This window comes from Acromyrmex echinatior, chromosome 12 (assembly GCF_024713525.1).
Source record: "Acromyrmex echinatior isolate Ae372 chromosome 12, ASM2471352v2, whole genome shotgun sequence".
Classification (NCBI taxonomy): Eukaryota; Metazoa; Arthropoda; class Insecta; order Hymenoptera; family Formicidae; genus Acromyrmex; species Acromyrmex echinatior.
Genome location: NC_141863.1, coordinates 4,190,915 through 4,211,721, shown reverse-complemented (window position 1 = coordinate 4,211,721; position 20,807 = coordinate 4,190,915). Strand labels below are relative to the sequence as shown.

The 20,807-nt window shown below is 34.3% G+C and overlaps 1 protein-coding gene across 2 annotated transcripts in view; it reads right to left on the bottom strand.

The window, feature by feature from the left end:
• LOC105149623 (Tie-like receptor tyrosine kinase) overlaps window positions 1-20,807 on the bottom strand; it is a 187,241-nt gene that overhangs the window by 61,339 nt on the left and 105,095 nt on the right. The window contains exon 3 of one of the 2 annotated variants that reach the window (XM_087411970.1): window positions 7,383-7,451. The exons of the other annotated variant lie outside the window; for it this stretch is intronic. Coding sequence (XP_087268096.1) covers window positions 7,383-7,451 — 69 coding nt within the window. The remainder of the gene's footprint in view (window positions 1-7,382; window positions 7,452-20,807) is intronic. 2 annotated transcript variants of the gene reach the window in all.

Below are 20,807 nucleotides of genomic sequence, written 5' to 3'. Positions count from 1 at the left end.
CTCATCTTGAAGACTAAGGAATATGAATATAATAGCAGAAAGTGGGAAATAAACGGAGCGCGCAAAGAGAGTGATATCCAAGTACACCGAAGAAGAAGAAGAAGATGATGATGATGATGATGATGATGATGATGACGATGACGAAGAAGAGTCTGATTCAAGGAGAACAACGAGGAGAGGAATGACTCCAAGGAGAACAACGCCGAAGAGAATGACTCGCGTGGAACGACGACGAGCGTTTTGCGGACGCGGAGGAGCGGATGACTCACGCGGAGTAAACGGACCAAGAAGAGAACTGCGGTCGACGGTGGAAGGATCGTCTTCGGCTGTGCAGAGAAACATCAGGTGACGAGGTGGCTTCAATCCTGATCGTTGCTTGGAACGGTGACAAGAAAAGCAGTGAACGCGTTTATTTTAATTGGAACCCGGTCGCAGCCAGCCAACAATTCCGTGACAGAGAGGATCCGCAAGGACGCAAGTTCCTCTTCTTCTTCCTTCTCTTCGTCTTCTTCTTATCCCTATGTTGGATAATTTAAGAATACTGTAAGTGCGTCAGCTAAAACGAATGGCTTCCCCACGTCATCGTCGTCAGCGGACGATGGAGTTAATGCGTCGCATCCCGATAAACAACGCCGAGATTCAACGAGTACCTTTTTCGGGGTTCATCGCTGCCACTTTGGCTGTCATTGGATCGACACGATGATGCGCGCAAATATTTGTCGGCGCGTGTTGCCAGACGGCGCGTTGCATGTTGGAGTCAACAATTATATTTGTGTGACGATAAAAAAAGAGACACATTAAAGAGAAACAATTTTCAAACATATACAATATAATTTTATGTACACAAACATTATTATTGCTCTAATAGATTCATTTAAAAAGTTTTTATACAAAAATAATTCTTAAAAAAATAAAACTAAGTGAATGTAAGTGAAATGTAAAGAGAGAGCGTTTTATTTTTTTACGCTTTGTTTAATGTCTTCTATAGAAGCTTTGTTCACGTTTCTGTCACTCTTCTCCTACATTCTTACACTCTAATCTTGATTTTCATTTAAGGTAGAAAAAACTTATCTGATACAAAATATTTCCTAATAGAGACAAAATAAAAACTAAATTAAATATGTTTAAATAAATTAAAACTTTATAAGGTACATTTTAAATATATTTAAATTTCTTTACACTAATTTAAATAACAAGTTATAGTTACGAGAAGATGCGTATCTCTGCATGTCTCTTTTATTCCAACATACGAAGGAAATAATTATTTATTTAGAGAATATCAATAAAAAGATAGAATCATTAGTGATGTCGACATAAAAGTGGAGAAATTATTTTTAATAACACGTCAAGATTATTTCGAAATGTAACAACCGCTTTTATGCGCGATCGATAAATCGCAATTTCGCAGTGATGGATTTGCATGTATCGAAGGCGCGAAATCGAAAGTCCACAGTGCGATATTTTCGAACGAGTTTTCAATCTTCACGCATATCTACAAGGAACGCGTAACAAAAGCACGATACGTGTAGATCGCTAAAGTAAATTATTACTGAAAATTGCCAGTGTTACTGGAACTTCGGTAATAAGAATGCCACAAGTTGTTAACAAGAAACGCTCGCGTATTTAATTTTAATTGGTACTAGAGCTTCAAGTTCGTTCGCAAGGACGTGCAATTTCTTCGCCGGTAAAGAATAACTTAAAGATCATTCAATACGTGTGACGAATAACTCTCGACATCCCCGAGTGAAAAGGTGCTGAGTAATTCTGCTTCAGCATTGTGCGCAATTAAACACGCAACTGTCCGTTGACTCTTTTCATTCACTTTGCTGACATCACTAAAAATTTAGTTAGAAATGCAAATCTGAAAATAATTCTGTTGAACTAAATAATTATAGGACACTCAAGCATAATAAGCAATATTACAAAAAATTTTGACAAATCTAATAAGCAATTTGAGCATTTCATACTCGTTTTTTTTAAATGAAGATTAACTTTAATCTTAGTTTAACTTACCTTTCATTTTTCTCTAATTCTCAGAATTAGAAAATGAGTAAATGAGTAAAATAAGTAAATTAAACCGAGATTAAAGTTAATCTTGATAGAAATGGAGATTACGTAATTATTTCGATCGTTCAAGAAAATTATTTTCAGATCTGCATTTAGTTCTAAATTTTTAAATACTTCAGCAAACCGTTTTTCTTTTCGTGTAAATAATAATTTTATTTATCTAATTAAGAATAATTTACTAAATATTTAAGACATTAAAAAATATAACATTAAAAATTATGTATAATTATGTGGAAATATTTAAAAACAATAAAGTATCAAACTAATTTATTAATTTATCAAGCTTAATGCTGAAATCAGCTTGAAAGTGTTAACGAGTTATTTTAGAGAGTAGAAATAATTTATCACCAGTATCTAAACTCGTTTGTATGCGGTCGATTAAACAAACGGATGGACTTCCTTTGCCTTTTTGACGGCAGAGCTTCTCGCGTTCTCGTAAAATGCGTCATTAATGCAACAGCACTCATCACACCGCGACTAGAAAGGTATCTCGTCTCGCCACGGCAAAAGCGGTTATTAAAGTGATTACAGTGGTGGGCTATATTCCTAAAGTAATTATTACGAGGTTGAATTTACATTTATTCATTGCATCCCTACAAGACGAGACGCTCATGCCTTAAACATGCACTGGTAGCTAGAATCCGAAACGTTGAAAACTGAGTTAGCGCGTAAAATTTATAAAAGCAGTATATCTTGAAAAATTTCGAGCACTTATTGTTCACTCACAAAAAAAATTGCTAAAAAACCAAATAATAATTGCATTATAGATTAAAGGCACGCGATGCAGAGGCACACATAAAAAAGTTGCTGTTCAACAAAATTATTTTCAGATATACAGATACATTATATCCAGCTAAATTTTTAGATATTTTAGTAAAATCTTTCGGTGCAGAAAGCAAAGACAACTCTTCATGGATATAATTTTCTTCTCCGCCGCATCGTATTTCCGTCTCTCCGCATCACGATCGTGCGCACATCGTGTATTGCACATTCAAGTGCATCGGCCAAGTGCCTGCATCGCGGCTCGTCTCTCGCCGTACTTGGACGGGAGTATATTGCGTTTACGTGTTACCTTTCGTCCCTCTAGCCAGCCGCGAGCATCCGCATTTATCGTCGATTTTTCCGGGAGATCCCCGTCCGCCGTGTCTAGGCGATCTCGTCGCGGCGCACCATGAGGGTACCTCCGGTAAGTCACGAGAAGCTTAGACGAAGAACTGCGACGCCATGGCGGGAAGCACCGGTGTATGCGGGTCGTGCGAAAGTCGGGCTCGATTTGTCGATGCACGACTCACGATCGCGCGAGCTGCACTCAGCACACGAGCAGCAAGGTTGATCGTGCGGATGTGCATCGAAGTGCATCGGGTGCATTCGCTGTGCCACACTCTTTCCGGTCCACTGGTTCCAATTGGTACCTCGTTTAGTATGCATTGTGCATTCATTATGCAGCGCGCATCTGGTTACGTCGTTAATAACAAACTAGAGACAAACGTGATGCGGCGAAAGAAAAATGTCCGATCATCTTTATTCTGTAGAGTTTCCTTCTATTTTTCCATAAACCATGTACATTTTTCTCATTTATAATTAAATCCATTACTTTCAACTTATTTTCAACAATCCTAAAATTAAAAATATGCATAAAAATTAAAAAAAATCTATATTAAAAATATATTTCTGTTATTTTTTCTAGACTACTTACAGTTCAGCTTTCCTCTTCAATGAGAAAAGAAAAAGGAAAAACACTGAGAGAAAGTTCAGTTAAAAAAACAAATCTGATAATGTAATTAATTTCAGACGTTGGAAAAATTTATATCCCAATATTTATTCAATTTTATAAAATTATTTTTTTAATAAAAAAAGTATTTTATGTCACGCATAAAAGTATTGTTGTTTGTTTCCATCTCTTTTATTCCTCTTATTGTCTCAACTCTCTACTCAATTTCACTGATGCTTGATTAGAAGGCATTTCGTATCGCTGGTTATGTACGCGAATAAATCATGGGAGATACAAGAAGCGGTTGCCTGATTCCCATCGTGCGAAAATCAATGAATGACCTTCGGTCGCTTCGTTAACCAGCAGACACTGAATGCAGAAACGAAATGCAGGCGAACGTATTGTCATCGATCGATGCATCTAAAAGTCGCACTCGTGCATCATGGACGACGTAATGCGGGTGATAAATAACGAATTTCATTGCTCGCAATTAATTATTCGTTCCTACATTTCCACATGTTAATAAAAAAAAAAGCTAGTACACTTATTATTAAATTCTACATTCTTTTGTCGACAAAATCACAAATCAGCGAACATCTATGTCACGTAGAATATTCATGTATGCAGGTCGCATGCGTGACATTCACGTGCGATGCGTTACGTGCGAATTTCCTGCATAAACATGCAGGACATCCCTTCCGGAAGAAAGTTCCCGCAACACGCACTTTCGTCGCGCAATAATATGATTGCGTGTGACAATCGTATGCAGAAATCAAATGCAGATACCGTACACGGCGCATCCGTGGTGCGGCAACGCATTATCGCGGAGCGTGCAATAACGACGATCCGGTGAAAGTCTCATGGAGGAGCTTTAATGATCAGGGAAATTGCGTGTTACCGGTGTAACCTACAACGGAGTGTCGCGCTAGAATAATACCTGGCGAAATTCGCGAGGCACGATAATCGTTAACACTATTCGGAACGTGAATTTCCTTCATTGCATAAGTTATGCAATTACAGTAATCGCGCGAGATACACTTGATCGCGCGCTCTGACGATTGATATTAGTGCTTCGCGTAAATCGTAATATCAATTTTCGAATTTTTACCGTACGTATCTCCATCACCACATCTAACGTTCAATAAAAGTTACGCGAGATTTAATCACACGGTTTTCTGTGGCATTTCAACTTTAAAGTCAATGACATACAATTTCCTCAATGATGTTTCACAAATTGGCCCCGTCTCGTGTTCGTTCGTCTAATACGAAGATCTAAGCGCTTAATACATTTAACGAGATTGAAAGAGAGGCTCGTTGTTATAATAGCCTGCCGTCATCGCGGATGATAGCGCGATTTCCCAAGCGATCGGTTGTTACTTCACAAGACGATCCGGCGAGGGCGTCGACGAAAGTCCTTCGTCATTAAGGATCAACTTGGCTGATTAAAGGAAGAGGATAATGTCTATCCGCGCGGCAATGGAAAACGATCTCCCTTTGCGACATTTGGAGTTACGAGACGCTTAATTACGCTGCCTGCGCTTGGGCTCGTTGCTTAGTGAAATAATAAGATAATTCAGTGTCGCGTCAGTCACGAAATTGTCGAAATCAGTTCCAAGGCCATTGCGTTATGATTTTTACTCGAGAGTCGTCATAAAAAAGGATCGTATGGGACATGATGGTTTAAACACTGTATTATTGCGACTACTAATCAGATTAATTATAGTCAAGATTTTAAAGCTGTGACAATCTCTTGACGTACAAAAATATGTACGTACGATACAAAATATGTCGAGGCCAAATATGATGTTTTTTAATAACTAGCGTGTTAGATAACTTCCAGTGAATTAAAGAATTAACAGAAGAACTATATAATGTATAATTAAAAAAAATATAATTCTTCAAATTATATATTTTTTAAAAAGCTAAAAATTATTATTCTATAATTTCTATTTTTTTAGAAAATTAACAAAGTTAAAAATATATCTATACAAATATATTAGGTGTTGGAATTAATTCGTAGCGTTTTTTAATGAAAGAATGTTATTTATTTCACATGAGCATTAAAAAATACATTAATGAAAGTACTTCCCATCACTTGTAAAATGCTACGAATTAATTCCAACACCTAATATATATCTGTACATGTTTTTTAGCTGCTAGTTTTCTGTTTAATTCGCTAGAAGATTAGCATGTCAGTTGTTAGAAAAAAGCGTATAACACAAATCAAGCACTAAGAAGAAAAAATGTCACGTAGACATAGTCTTGTGTAACAAAGAATTTGCACATGATTGGTAGTCAGAATTATAAAAAGACATCCGAATCTATTTTCATGTCGCGATGTAACTAAGACGATTTCTGCATCATTAAGTTTTTTTCTGAACTAAATAAAAGTTTACAGTCTCGCACGTTAAATATAAATATTGTGCTGTACAAATTTATGTACCGACATATTACTATCAAAAATGCTAATATTATTGGCAATATAATGACAGTGTAATAAATAAAAACGGTACGATATCCAAAAAAATTAATTCCGATGATTCAGTCAGCTGCAAGAATAATGATGAAAAAAGGAAGAAAAGATAATAATACCAAGAGCAGCGTAACGAAAGCAATTAGGTATACATAATGAATGCAAAAAAGATCAATTAAGGTGGACGATTTATGAAGAATTTTTAAAAGAAACTTGCTCTCGCAATATGAAAAGCTGTGTAATCGCTGCGTCACGTTTTTCGAAAGGATCTAATGTAAACGGAAAGAATGATTTTGCTGAAATCCCTAAAAATTAGCTAGATACAGATCTGAAAATAATTTTGTTGGGCTATCAAAATAATCACGTAGGAATCTCAAGCATGATAAGCAAAAATATTGACACTTTAGCAATAAGTTTAAACGTCCTACATTATTTTAATTATTTTAATGGTCCAACAAAATTATTTTCAGATCTATATGTAAATTTTTAGATGCTTCAGCAAAATCTTGCCGTGTAGCTATATTCGAAACGTGAGACAAAATCGAAGTTAAAGACATTCAAATCTGCCCAAGCAGAACGACAAGTCACGATAATGTCAGAATGTCATTAAAATGAATCGTAACTGATTGAACGGTGACTTAGTAATTATCATGAAGTCGTTTTAACGTCTTTTTGATGTCACGATTCATGATTTATGTTCTACTTGGGTGGGCCATGAAATTTATCGCCTTCACTACATTGATTGCACTATATTTAACGAATTAATAAGAATATTTAGAAAATATAAAAAGTTTATATAAGCATTATAAAAATAAAAACTATCACGATTTTTTATTCGTCATCCATTCGGCATTCGTGACAACTTAATTAAGCAGTTCATGTTCATACTATTTACTGCATTTGTAAAATATGATAAAGCCATAATTCGTGATCAAGTATTCAACAATTATCTTCCACTCGTTCTAATAAAAACAAAATTTTGATAATAACAAATGATAAATTTTATCATTAATCTCTAACTCTAAAAATAGCTCAGAATTGACAGTGGTAGACTAACCCACGTATCAATTCGAGTGCGTCTACTCGAGGCATGCAAGGAGCGGCGAACGCGTGTGAATGTACGTATCATACCACATTTCCGGCGATCCTCGATCGTCTCACGCTCTTGGCGCCGCACGCAGCAACATCCGGTCAACGTACCTGCACAGAGAAAACAAAAAAAGACTTTAATTAGAGCGAGGCGATTCACGAGCGTAATTACGCATCGTCTCCGTCGTTCGCGTCGTCGTCTCGCGTCATGTTAGAAAAGAAAAATCGTGAAACCATGTTAGTGTGTTAAGGACAACGATTTTACGACTAAACAAACGCGATTGGCATATTCTTCCGCAGGATCGGCCGAGCAAGTATTGACCGTCGTGCGCCGGATGAAGTCGCTACTTAATGTACCGGAGGAAACGCGCGCGCATCATGAATTTATGATGCACACGTACGCTTGAGGCCATTACGCTAGACTGAAGTCCTCTTATTACCGGCAGCCAATCTGGCCGGAATGATAAGGCCCTTGATCTGGATTTCCCTCTTTGTTTTTTCGCTCGCCAGCCGATGCGTACAGCAACCCGTCTATGCCTATCTTTTTCGACGGGCTTTAAACTTTAATGGCCGGCCGAGGTTCTCGCAGTCGCTTTTGCACGCCGCGTGCATAATGCATGCGTTATCTAATGCGCCTCGTTGCCCCCGGTCTTCTTTGTCCGAACAGGAAATTGTGTCGTGTAATTGAAGCGATTATATGGAAACGAGCGTGACAGCTACGGCAGAGCCAATCGACTCGGCGAAGTTTTTATCGATCTTCGAGAATACGGCGGTGTTGGAATATTGACGTTTATCCTAGGAACTATAAGAAGTCCGAGACATCGCATGAAGAGACATCGTCATTAAACGAGAATCATTACATTATCTATAATTATAATTTTTCTGGAAAGTAACGGTTAGGTTGAGCTAATCAGATAATTTAAATCCTAAGAGGAAAATTACTTCTAATCCTAAGAGAGAGAAAACTTGAAAATACATTTTCTTATGATGTTCAAGAGATTTGCATTTCTCACTGGGAAAGTGCCCACGGCTGTTGCGAAAATTGAGCCCTTCGTACGTCGCTGATGATGCATTCGCGTGAGTGCAGCGCACAAAATGCCAGGTGCATCCTTCGTCAGCAGCCTGGTGCATTGCGCACTAATCATGCAAATTCCAGCGACGCGAATGCCGCCAATATCGAATCACATCTTAGAGAAATCCACGTCGACCGCGCAGCGTCGGCATTCCCAGAAAGAATCAAGAATCTTCCGAGATTAGTATAGCCCTTAGACCCTTTTACGATTCTCATAACAATATAGCGAAAGAAGTCTGAGAAATTCTATTTAAATATCATTGTTTTTAATATAGTTATAAATTGGAACAATAATAATTGGGTTGAATAAATAACAATTTATGAAATAATGTAAATATTCTTATTTTAAAAGCATAAAATTATAATTTTAGACACTAATTTACAGTTTCTGTTTCTCAACATTTTAACGGCGATTCTTATATATTTTTAACTACCGAAAAAGAACATAAGATTAAAAAAATTCCAGTCATAGATTTTAATAAATCAAAGATTTTATTTTTGTAAAACTACAAATATAAACAATTTGCAATTCTTTTCTACTTTCCTATGTATTTTATTACGGAGTAAAATACATAAAAATCATCATTCAGATGTCAAGAAACAAAAATTGTGTAAATCAGTGTAATCCTTTGACATTAAATATTGTCAATATATTTTATTACTATAATATATATATAAAAAATTTTAAGCGGAGTTTCTAAAAATTAATAAAAATTTTTGAAAAACTCCTTTTATAACAAGCATAAAACCTTACAAGAATCATCTGTTACTTATCAAAAAACAAAACACTGATCGAAATTTGTTGCTTAGTATTTTAATTAGTAATTTATAATTTATAACCATTATACGTTCGATTTGATATAAAAAAAAAAGATATTTATAAGAATCAAGAATTTTTTTTTCTGTCCCGCTATTTTCCATTCTGGAATTCGCGGATTCTACGCTTGCCCTCTTTCTTATTTACACTCGAAAACACGTTTTGCCTAGTTCCCATATAATTGCGTTAATTTTCCGGCGTGCCGACGTGCTTGGCGGTGCAGAGGATTTTCCCGGTCTAGCAACACTAGAGTAAGGAATCGTCGACGAACCAGGAACGGCAGGAACGGCCGGCCGGACGTCCAGAAACATATATGTGCATCGAACGATGGCATGTAAGTCGAAGTGCATTCTGCAGCGTGGCTTTACGCACACGCCCGGGATGCAACAGGTTCACCATGCGCTCTTACACGCGCGCACGCGGCCGACAAGTGCATTCACGTGCGTGCCGCCACGCGAGAGGAATTTTCCTTCTCTTTCTCTCTCTCTCTCTCTCTCTCTCTGCCTCTTATTCTCTCCTCGTTCACTTCGCTCATCTGCACGCGTTTTCTTCTCTTACGATCCCGAGAATTAGCTGTCGTATCGATGTTTCGCGCGCTGTTGCATTTTTTCGTGTACCAAAACAACCATCCGGATGATGGAACGTTTCTTAGTAGAAGCTGAGATATATGTTCGGACGTTCGAATTCAATTCTTTGTTCGAAATTCTCGAGATGGAAGAAAAATCATATTAGACAATTCTTTTCATTATTGTATTATATATAATCGACTGATAGAACAATCTAAAGAATCTGAAACGCGTATGAGGAATGTCTGTCTACTTTGTTCGAAGAAAATGAAAATTGAATATTTACGGATAATTTTAAATATAATAAAAGATGAAAACATTTCTTCATAGGTAATAGTGCAGCTTGATGTTTGTAACGTTCTGCGTAATATAAGTATTTAGATAAATCTAATCTAATTGAGACTCGGACATTTCATAAATATTATAAGCTGAAAATGAATTATGATTGACTGACAAAGATTGCCACGTTTATCTGAACTTAAATTATACCCGTCAATTTATTTTATGATTAGCGGATTGTGCAGTGTGCAACGTGCAAAAGATCGTAACACGTTCACTCTCTCTCTCTAATAGATACACGGTTTAATTAAGTTCGTCCGTGTAACTTACAGCTAGCCGATGATTTTTCACATTCTTTACTGACAACTGAATGTGAAAGTAAATTTACGATTGTTAAGAATAATTATATAAAATGGTGTTATTTATTATTGCTAACGTGCAAATAAACATAAATAATTCTCTAAATTCTGCAGAGTGAATCTCACGGTAAAGAGCAAAAATTGAACCAGTCTTGAAAACGACTGGAAAATTTTTCAATTTTTAACAATGAAATTTTATTCTAAAAATTTTAGAGTGAATATAAATAATACAAATATTAATATAGATACTTATAATTTCTTACGCGATAAGATATTTGACCTTTGAACTTTCTAAACTTTTTACTCGCTTTGTTCACGTCATCCACATGAGAAATTCAATCCGATAGCTCAAATATCTCCGAAATATCTTCTCTAAAAGCATCGAGCGCCTATTAAACAGAAGATCGACTGATAACAACACTATCCTCGGCTCGATGTGGGCGTTATTTTGTACGTCCTCGAGACATGTCCATCGAAAACACGAAAGTGAATCTGCGTGTACTTGGAGCTAAGTCCGATAAATACGTCGCCTGAAAAATCGCGTACGACTATCATCTGATTCTCTCTTTCCTGCAAACGGAATAATAATGCAGCACTTCTCTTCCTCGTGATATGGGCAGTGCAAGTAACGCCAGGAAAGGTGCGGCGCTTTGTCGCTGAATAATGACCGTCGTGCATCCTTTGTGCAATATTTGCGTAACACCTCCGTAATACCCGGATCTGGTAACACGCGGATATTACGAGAAATTAAAGGATATAAATTGCGTGTAGATTACGCAGTCAATTAAAAAAAAATTAGAAAAGATTAATCTCAAACGCAAGTAAGATACATATTGCAAATTTGTAAACTTTATAATTATTATTAAACTATACATATATTATCATAGTTAATATATTAATATTATATTATAATAATATATTATATCTTAACTATCGCCTCGCCTCTTGTTGTACAGCTGATACTCGATATCAAATATTACTATATTTTTTATCTATTTATTTTGTATTTATAATGTTAATAGTTGCACTCAATAAAGTTATTATTATTATTATTATTATTATAGTTAATAATTAGAATTAAAATTTTACTAGATTTAAATTACGTAAAAAGTTTCCTAATATTTAATATATATTAGGTGTTGGAATTAATTCGTAGCGTTTTTAAATGAAAGAATGTTATTTATTTCACATGAGCATTAAAAAATACATTAATGAAAGTACTTCCCATCACTTGTAAAACGCTACGAATTAATTCCAACACCTAATATTACCGAATTAATTAAAAAAACATTAGAATTTTAGAAGAAGGCATCGTTCGCAAGAACGTCTATCAACACGCGTACTCATTTAAGCGCGACTCGAGAGTTCGCGCAAGAAACGTCATTTCAATCAGGCAAATTCGTTTCATGCTTCTCACCTACGTTGCCCACACATAAAATAAGTCCTTAGAGGTCCCTCGACTACCCAGGGACGACCGGATTTAAATGCGAAAACTTCAACGCACGAAGCTACAAAACAATAATTATGCGCTATTACGTAAAGTCCGCCGAGAACTTATTCTTATTATTCCTCTTCTGCGAATAAGGACGACAACATTCCTCCTAAGGCTTGAGGAAATTTTACGACATCGCTTTCATATCGCACATTGTCATCTAATATCTTTTAATAGCTTAACACAAACATGAAGAATAAATTTTTTTTTAATTTAATATTAAAAGTAAAAGTAACCGTGACCCAAATAAATATCCACTGAAATTATGTTATATTAATTAAAAGACTAAGTATGCTAATAATATGTAATATAAATGAGAATAATTTTCATCAATAAAAAAAAATATTATCCCTAAATAATTGACAAGAAATAATATTATTTATCAAGATAATATATTTTTTCAAGATAATATATTTCAGCATATCACATTAATTAACAAATCACGCGTACGTGATGCAGAAAACTATAATATAAGTAACTAATAGGTTGAGGAATATCGTAAAGCAGATTGCATTAAAATCATGACTAACAAGATCATTAACTACCGGCTCGTAATTTTCAGCATCCTTTGTACCGTAGGAACATATACAGTATGCCGAAAAAACTTGAAAAGTGTGACAGTATGCGTATTCCTTTATCGAATTTTAAATTTTTCATTAATAAATTATTTCATCAGTCATCGACTTTTTAATGACAAACATTATATCATTTAAGTTTCAAATATGAACATTTAATTAAATAAACATGTAATACTTAAAGTAAAATACAAAGTAAAATCTTATAATACATTTCCATAGAGACAAATCTGTTCAAAATATCCATATTTCTCAAAAAGCCTTCATTTTCCTTGTAAAATAGCTTTTTAATTAGATCTCAATGTTCTTATCGACAAAAAAAATTCTATCAATATTCGATACATAGAGAATATCGCTATATTATAAGTACACCCTGTGTAAAGCGAACGGAGGCTGCTGACGACGCGACGCCACGTCGAATATTTCTTCGCATGATTGTCGCGAACGAAAGTTGGTAAATGCTGAGAAATTTGCATGCTTTATACAGTCGCAACGCCCAGCAATAAAGGTGAATGGGCGTGCTGTAAGTCTGATGTGTTTTGACGTAAAATTCATATGCCTCGCGCGCGATCGGAACCCGGTTCCCCGGTTCTGCAGGCAATCTCGCCAAACCCTCAATTAGATTTTGATACACCGAGATTTAAGGGTTAAGAGTCGATACGGCCCGCAATAAGTTGGATCTCGAAACAATTTTCGGAGTGTGCGGGCGCCTTCGTGCCCCTTAGGCAGCATTAAAAATGAGCAGACATCGTGGCCGTGCAACAATTTACACGTTGGATTATTGATATATCGACCGGACGAGAATCGATGATATACTTTAACAGAATCCATCCTTCGAGATTTAAATTGATAATCAAATAATTAATTAAGTAGTTTAACATAATTATGAAAATAATTAAAGTCTCATAAAATGCTGCGTTTTTAAATGTAATAATAATTATAAATTATGGATTGATGCAGGAAAATAAAGAGAGTCAACAGAATAGTTACGTCAACGATGGAGCGTCTAAGTGCTAAAAATGAAGATGAGTGATTTCAAGAATTCAAATCTTAGTTTCCATTAATTTTTCCTGCCCCTGTATTAATATAAGGATACACATACATGACATGCATAATTATTCATATGGATGTAGGATGTGCCAATATTTAGCGAATATGCACAAAGTTACGTACATTAATCATGTCGTCTAAAGCCTGTAGTCACTATTTTGTTCCCACCGTGATAAATTTAAAAAGCTGACACCATTTTGAAAATTGTTTTCATGTAATAGATGTTCCTCGAAAAATCGATTACTATTACGTTACTAATCGCAGCGTGTAATGAATGCATTAATGGCAGGGGGCGTGGTATTCATCTTGGGAATTGTGCGGCACACGAGAAGTGTGCGGTATGAGATTAAGCGTGTCCGCGAATAATTAAAACGGCACGTTCATTACTAGTTAATAAATTTTTTTCTTTTCCAACAAGGCAAAGGTGAAGAGACAAAGACTGAAGAGGACGGGCTGATCGATGGTGATTTTTCCGCGCGAGCTAATTATTATGCTAATTCATCAAGAAAGCGATACAAGGTTATCAACCTCGCATTGTGTATCTGTTACTAGAATTGCATGGTAATATAATTATAATTAAAAAATTCATTTTTACAGTTTTTACTGCTATAATAATTCATATATCGTATTTATTTTACAAAAAAATTTTACAAAAAAAAATAGTATAGTCGGAAATAATTATAAATCATAATTAAATTGTAGTAATTAAAAAACCATTTGTTTTTCTCAATGTATAATGGTACGTGGCATTTTAAGAAACATTTTAGTTTAACAAAACTTCACTATTTTGAAATAATTTACCTGGCGATTTTCATAGAAAAAAAACTTTCTATTATATTAAAAAGCTTTTCAATTCTTTTTCTCTTTTTTCTTTTCATTTCTTCTTGTTCTCTTCACATTTCATTTTATTGTTTATTTCTCGTTATTTTTCAATCAAAAGTTGAATTTTGTATTATTTCATTAAAAAGATAACGCAAGTGCACGCGATGCAACGCGAAACGCATAGTAAATCCTGATAAACAGCGATGGGGTAATTGAGTTGAATCACGAAGCTTTCCTTCGCGTAAAGTACAACGAGGCATTCTTTAAAATTCTGCTGCGAGCAAGTAACGACTCGATTTAATCAATACGATTTGTTTCGCGGTTACTTCTGTATGAACGGCGAGTGCTGAGCTGCTAGAATCTCTCTCGGCGTTGCTTCACATCGCGTTTCTCCTCTCCTTTCTCGTTCCTCTGGCAATCTTAATTAGTTCCTTCGCCCTTAGCGGTGCTTTATATGTTGCATGTTAATGTCGCTACCAAATGGATCTAAATAATTTATAGCGCTCCATTGACTTCGCTTCAATTCCATCATCAATTGCGGTTATTCTATGCTAAGACAATCTAAGATACGATTCATCAATCTTGATAATATAAGATAAAAAATTTGCATGCAAGTTTAAACTTATTTGATTGAAGCCTGTCGAATTTATATAAAAAAGTAATTTTGCAATATATATATTCATTTCCTGAATTTTTCTTATTTGAATAACATAAAAATTATATCTTTTTGTTTAAATTATGTTAAAATTATATTTTTTTAATTTAAAATAAATTAAATTTCTTATTTAAAATAAACCCAAGATCAATTTAAAAAATAAATAGCTAAAATTGAAATATATCAAAACTTTAAATTTTCCTCTCATTTTTCCTTTATCATAATTTTACAAATCAACATTTTTAAACATTTCGACGCAAGCCAGGAAAAAGTACTTTCTACGATAAAGCGCTTAACTGCTTCCGCTTCAATGGCAGCATTTAACGGTATATTAATTAAACCACCGTATTATCGAGTCTGAATAACGCGTTCTCTTTCTCAGAGGTGATTTTTTTCCAAATAGTTTCACAAGATCATCGGTAAACGCACGCGTGCATCCGGATTCCTTTTTACGCTGCACGAAATGGTCAAACCGGCTCGAATAATCGGCTTAAACGGCTCCGTGAGATCTTACCGAACGAGATTCGAAAAAACGAAGAGGAACCACCGGGAAGCCGCGACCAAGAACCGTTATATGCCTCAGGTCAACCGGGCATCTGCGGTACAACTCGACGCGCGAGTTCTGTAGTTGCAGCCGGTATTTACAATTGTAAAACTGCATCCCTCGCTCGTCGTCACCGCTTCATTACGAAGCACTACGTTGCGCGAGACTGCACATATTAGAAAAAAATCGATAATATTCATATTCCAGAAAAATCAATCTAAGTTTGCGGTTTTTATCGAAAACACGGCTGAATTAAAACCGACATTAAAAAAAATCGATTGAGACTGAGTTGTTATATTTTTCGATAAATCTCAACTCCCTCCCTCTCTCTCTCTCTCTCTCTCTCTCTCTCTCTCACACACCTATTAGATAAATTGCTACGTAATTTATTAAAAAATGGAACAATTAAATGCAAATTTGTGTTTAGTATAATAAACACAATTGTTATCGTAACTTATAAATAATGAGTAATAATAAGATTATATTCTTAATTCTCGATTATAGCAATGAGTCATTTGGATTCGAAGCGAAAATTTTTTGATGATTATACAACTTGTAGTATTACGAATGATACTATAAATATAACTCTAAATTGTAGATAAAAAAATGTTGAACTTTTCTCTCTAAAATTTTTAAAATAAATTGTTTTTCCGAAATGAGAAATCTCATGCTTAAAGATTGATAATTGAGCTACTCTTTTTTTGAGACTGACCCAACTCTTTAAAGTGAGATTCCACTCCAAAGAATTTAGAGAGTCGCTATCAATTACTATAATTATGGAGGTTCACTTACATTCCGTCAAACAGGAATAGAATTTAGGTATAGTCTTCATAGCTACAGTTGAAGATTAAGAAAATAGTTAGAAAATTATACTATCTAGGAATTCAATCTCAAAAATTAAATATTTTATATGCGTTCAACAAAGTGTTTGATAACAAATGAAAAAAAAACTGCTATTTTATTGCATTAATTACTTGCGGCTATCGCGAACTTCGAATATTGTCGAACAGTTTTAAAACCACACACAATCGCCTGACTCTATGATTATAGTTATTTCATGCGAGACATGTATAGATTTATTAGGTGCGTATGCCTCACTCGATCACGCGTAGCGATCTTCAAACGCGAGTTCTGCACGCGCACACACATACGAAGCTCGGAGCATAATGTTGTTACGAAGATAGATAAGTCCTGTTGGATGCATACATTGCATGTGCAAGTTCTGTAGTAGGATTAACTACGCGGGTCGGTAACGCTTGTCCGAACTAAATGGACGCGATTATCTCGAACGTCGAATATTTAATAACCGTGCAGAGATTCAAATTTATATAATTATAAATGTGATAAATAAATGCGATATATCATTATAATGTGGTCATATTAAAAAAATTCCCAAAATTTTAAGAAGATTTTTTACGAAGATCAATAAAAAAAATCTATAACATTTTATTTAAGAAATTATAATACCAAGCAAACATTAAAAAATTATAATATCAAGCAAACATTTTAATATTGATTTTAATTAATTTAATATTAAAAAATATTAATCATGCTGTGATTATAAATTACTATTTCAATAAATGCGATATATCATTATAATGTGTGGTCATATTAAAAAAATTCCCAAAATTTTAAGTTTTACGAAGATCAATAAAAAAAAAATCTATAACATTTTATTTAAAAAATTATAATATCAAGCAACATTTTAATATTGACTTTAATTAATTATTATTAAAAAATATTAATTATGCTGTGATTATAAATTACTATTTCAAATGCTTTTCTAAATTTGAACATCTTTAAATATAAATATTCTGAAATATTTTATGAAATTATTTGAAATGTAAGTAACGGGAATTTATTTATTGTAGAAGCTTTACGATGACATGTATCTTCCTCATCCTTTCCCTTACTGCTGTTTCAATACGGTCAATGTCTGTAAAGCCGGCTCACAATGTTGCAGATGCATACATCGTACATCGACAGCGTCATCGCTTAAGAATTCCTACAGCGGAAGAGTATTTTAATATATGGGAATATTGCACGCGGCAATAACGCGCACAGGATGTAATTTTATAAGCGCAATTAAAACTTAAAGTTATAATTTGACGGCGATAATTAATGGCGAGCTTTATCATAGCCGGTTCTATGACTATTATAGCGGTAAGTGTTACTCCTACAATTGGCGATATATACGTGTTTTCCATATAAATCGAATTTATTAAACAAGTTGAACGGGATTTGAGCTCTGGACAAAATTTAGCGTGTTCTTCCGCATGCGTCGCTGCGAGAGTTGCTTTAAACGTGACGCTATAAATACCTACAGTAATATCTGAAATGTAATCCTATAAATGATTACATATATAACAACATAAAATATCTAAAATATAATCTTGTAAGTAATGCAATAAAAAATTTAAAATTTCTGGAAGGGCTTTTCCTATATTCTTTATTGCACGTAAGACAAAGAAGGCACATCGAGATATTTACAGTTCGTCATATGAAACGAATACGAATCAGATAGACGTGAAGTAGAAGCCACACAGACAAGCGACAATGTAAATCACGCCAATAAAGTTGCATCAAGTAATTATTCATCGCACATAAAGAATGGCAATGCATGAGAGGTTTGTATGTCGAGCGCAACATATATAAAACAAAATAATGTTACAAAATAATTTTAAATTCTAAATAAATAAATGTGTTAATTTACTATATTATGAATATTAATTTTATTGAAAAAATATGCTGCCACAATTTGCAAAAGTAAGTCAGTATATTTTTGTATATAATATTTGTGTTACTTTTTAACATACTCACCTTATGTTAAATTAACACAAAAATTTGAAAAAATTGAAACACGTGAATAAATTTAACAAATTTTCAAACTGTAGTCCACTTATATAAATAAAAAATAAAATATTTTCCGTCTTTCGGTATTCTTAGTAAACAATATTTCATGGTTTCGTGAAACAAAGAAAATTTTTAAATAATAATGTTTGATTATTTGTACAAAAATATATAAGTTGATATAATGACCAAAGTAAATTTTGCTATTACCGTATGACTTGATTTTGGAAATGCTTATAGAAATTCGCTACCAAAATACACACTGACAAACTTTTTCTAAGTGCACATTTCGAACAGGTATCGATCCGGAACGCGAAAAAAAATCTTTATAAAACATTTTGTCGAGCGGAATCTCGCGTCTTCTCGAAGGAAACACGTGCAAACCGCTCTAGCCGCGGCATTTTCTTTTTTCGCGACACGCATTTTCTAGATATCGGCTTACATTTTTGCTGCAGCCACGCGATCATGCTTAATGATTTCTGGCTCGTTGATCGTACCGCGCCGTGGGCACACAGGCAGTGCGAAATTGCAGCGCGGTGTCCGCCACGACCGATTAGCATAATGCAGTAGAATGTTGCAGCGGCTGATACTGCGCGGGCGGAAGAAGAAAAAGATCGCTATCGTCTTATCTCGCTTACGGCGGCATCTTTCGCTTTTTTCTTCCATCTTTTCATAGCCGACGTTCCGTCTCGGAATGTCGATGCGCTCACACGCGATTTTCCACAGTAATTATCGGTCTTATTGCAGAGATTATTGGACGTTCTTGTCTGCGACGACGGATTTCGACGGATAAATCAACTATCTTTCAACGCCTCCATGATGTACGATGGATACACAGAAAGAATAATTTCATTGTATTTATCTAAAAATTTTTATCTAAAAATTATCACTCATTATGCTTGAGTCTTTCATAATTATTTTGATATTTTAATAAAATAATTATGTAGGACGTTCGAGCATAATAAACAATACTGCGCAAAAAGTCTTGACATTTTAACAGATAGCTTGAACGTCGTATATAATTATTTTGATGGTCCAATAAAATTATTTTCAGATCTGTATTTAGTTGTTTTTAATTTTTGCTTTAGCAAAATTGTACTATCCGTGTATATATCACTCTCATTTGCTATAACGACACAAGTCAAAAGACGAAGTTTTCCAGAAAATTAGTTTGAAAACTTTGAATAATAAAAATTTTATAATTTTTTTTTATTTTAAAATGCATTTGATGTAATCACTGATTTAAGAAGAATAAAATTGTGCTTTTTTTATGTTTCCGTTCTTTCTCGCGCGCAAGCAACTAAAAAACTACAATGTTTTAATTATATCTCGTTGTTGTAAATGAGCGATATGTAATTGTGTGTACGTGTACAGTGTCAAGAGCACCAATCGTGTAACACCATAATACTTAACAATATTACACGCGATATTGTTGCGCAGCTGCGCACTTCACCTTTCCATATTTCCTGCATTCCACCCACACGTAATACGGGCAATATGCCGATTAATAACAGTAGATTGTTACACCATTGATTTCGTAACTTTTGTCATCGTATAACATCCTACTTATTACTATTACTTAATCGAATTGGAAAAACGATCGATTATTCGCGAAACTTGTGCAAAGAACGATGATGCCTGTGTGTTACTTTTACCAGTAGTAAATATTAAAATGTAATTAAGGAATCTTATTACAAAATAAATGTATAATTTAGAATATATCTATAAGACAACTTATTTGTAAAATTAGTTTTAGCCTTGGCCATAAGTGTAAATCACGTACAATTTATTATATTTTCTTGAAAAAAGCAGTAAAAGAGAGGAGACTATCAAAATATTAAAATTGTCATTTATTCAAAATTATTTTTTAATAAAACTGTTTTTTTAAATTCATTTTTCGTTAGATATGTAACGTCATTTTGTGAGGGTGCTTTATACTCTTGATCAATGCTGTACAATAATTCATAAAATGTTAAAATTCTCTTCATAGACAGAAAGAATATAATCATATGTATTTCGGAAATAGTTCTTGCAATGCATCTTCGCATTTTTAATGCTTCGTAAATTAAAAGCCTTGTTACGGTAATTAGATATGATTACACGCATATTTTCATCACATGATGTCCATGAGTGCGAGCAGAAAAAACGCATTGCTATGCAATGCAAATTCTTGTACGTTTCCAGAACTGCATCAAGTGCATTCGCGTTCATGCAATATCGCAACGCACGCAACGTTAATGCCAGCAATAAGAAAATTCAGTATGTTTCACGGAATCATAAAGCATTATTCGCTAAAAATACCAAAAGATGGCATTTGATTTTATTTTCTACTTAAAACGAACTACTAGGTGGGGTGAAAAGTAACCTCCTTGGGAATGAAAAAAAT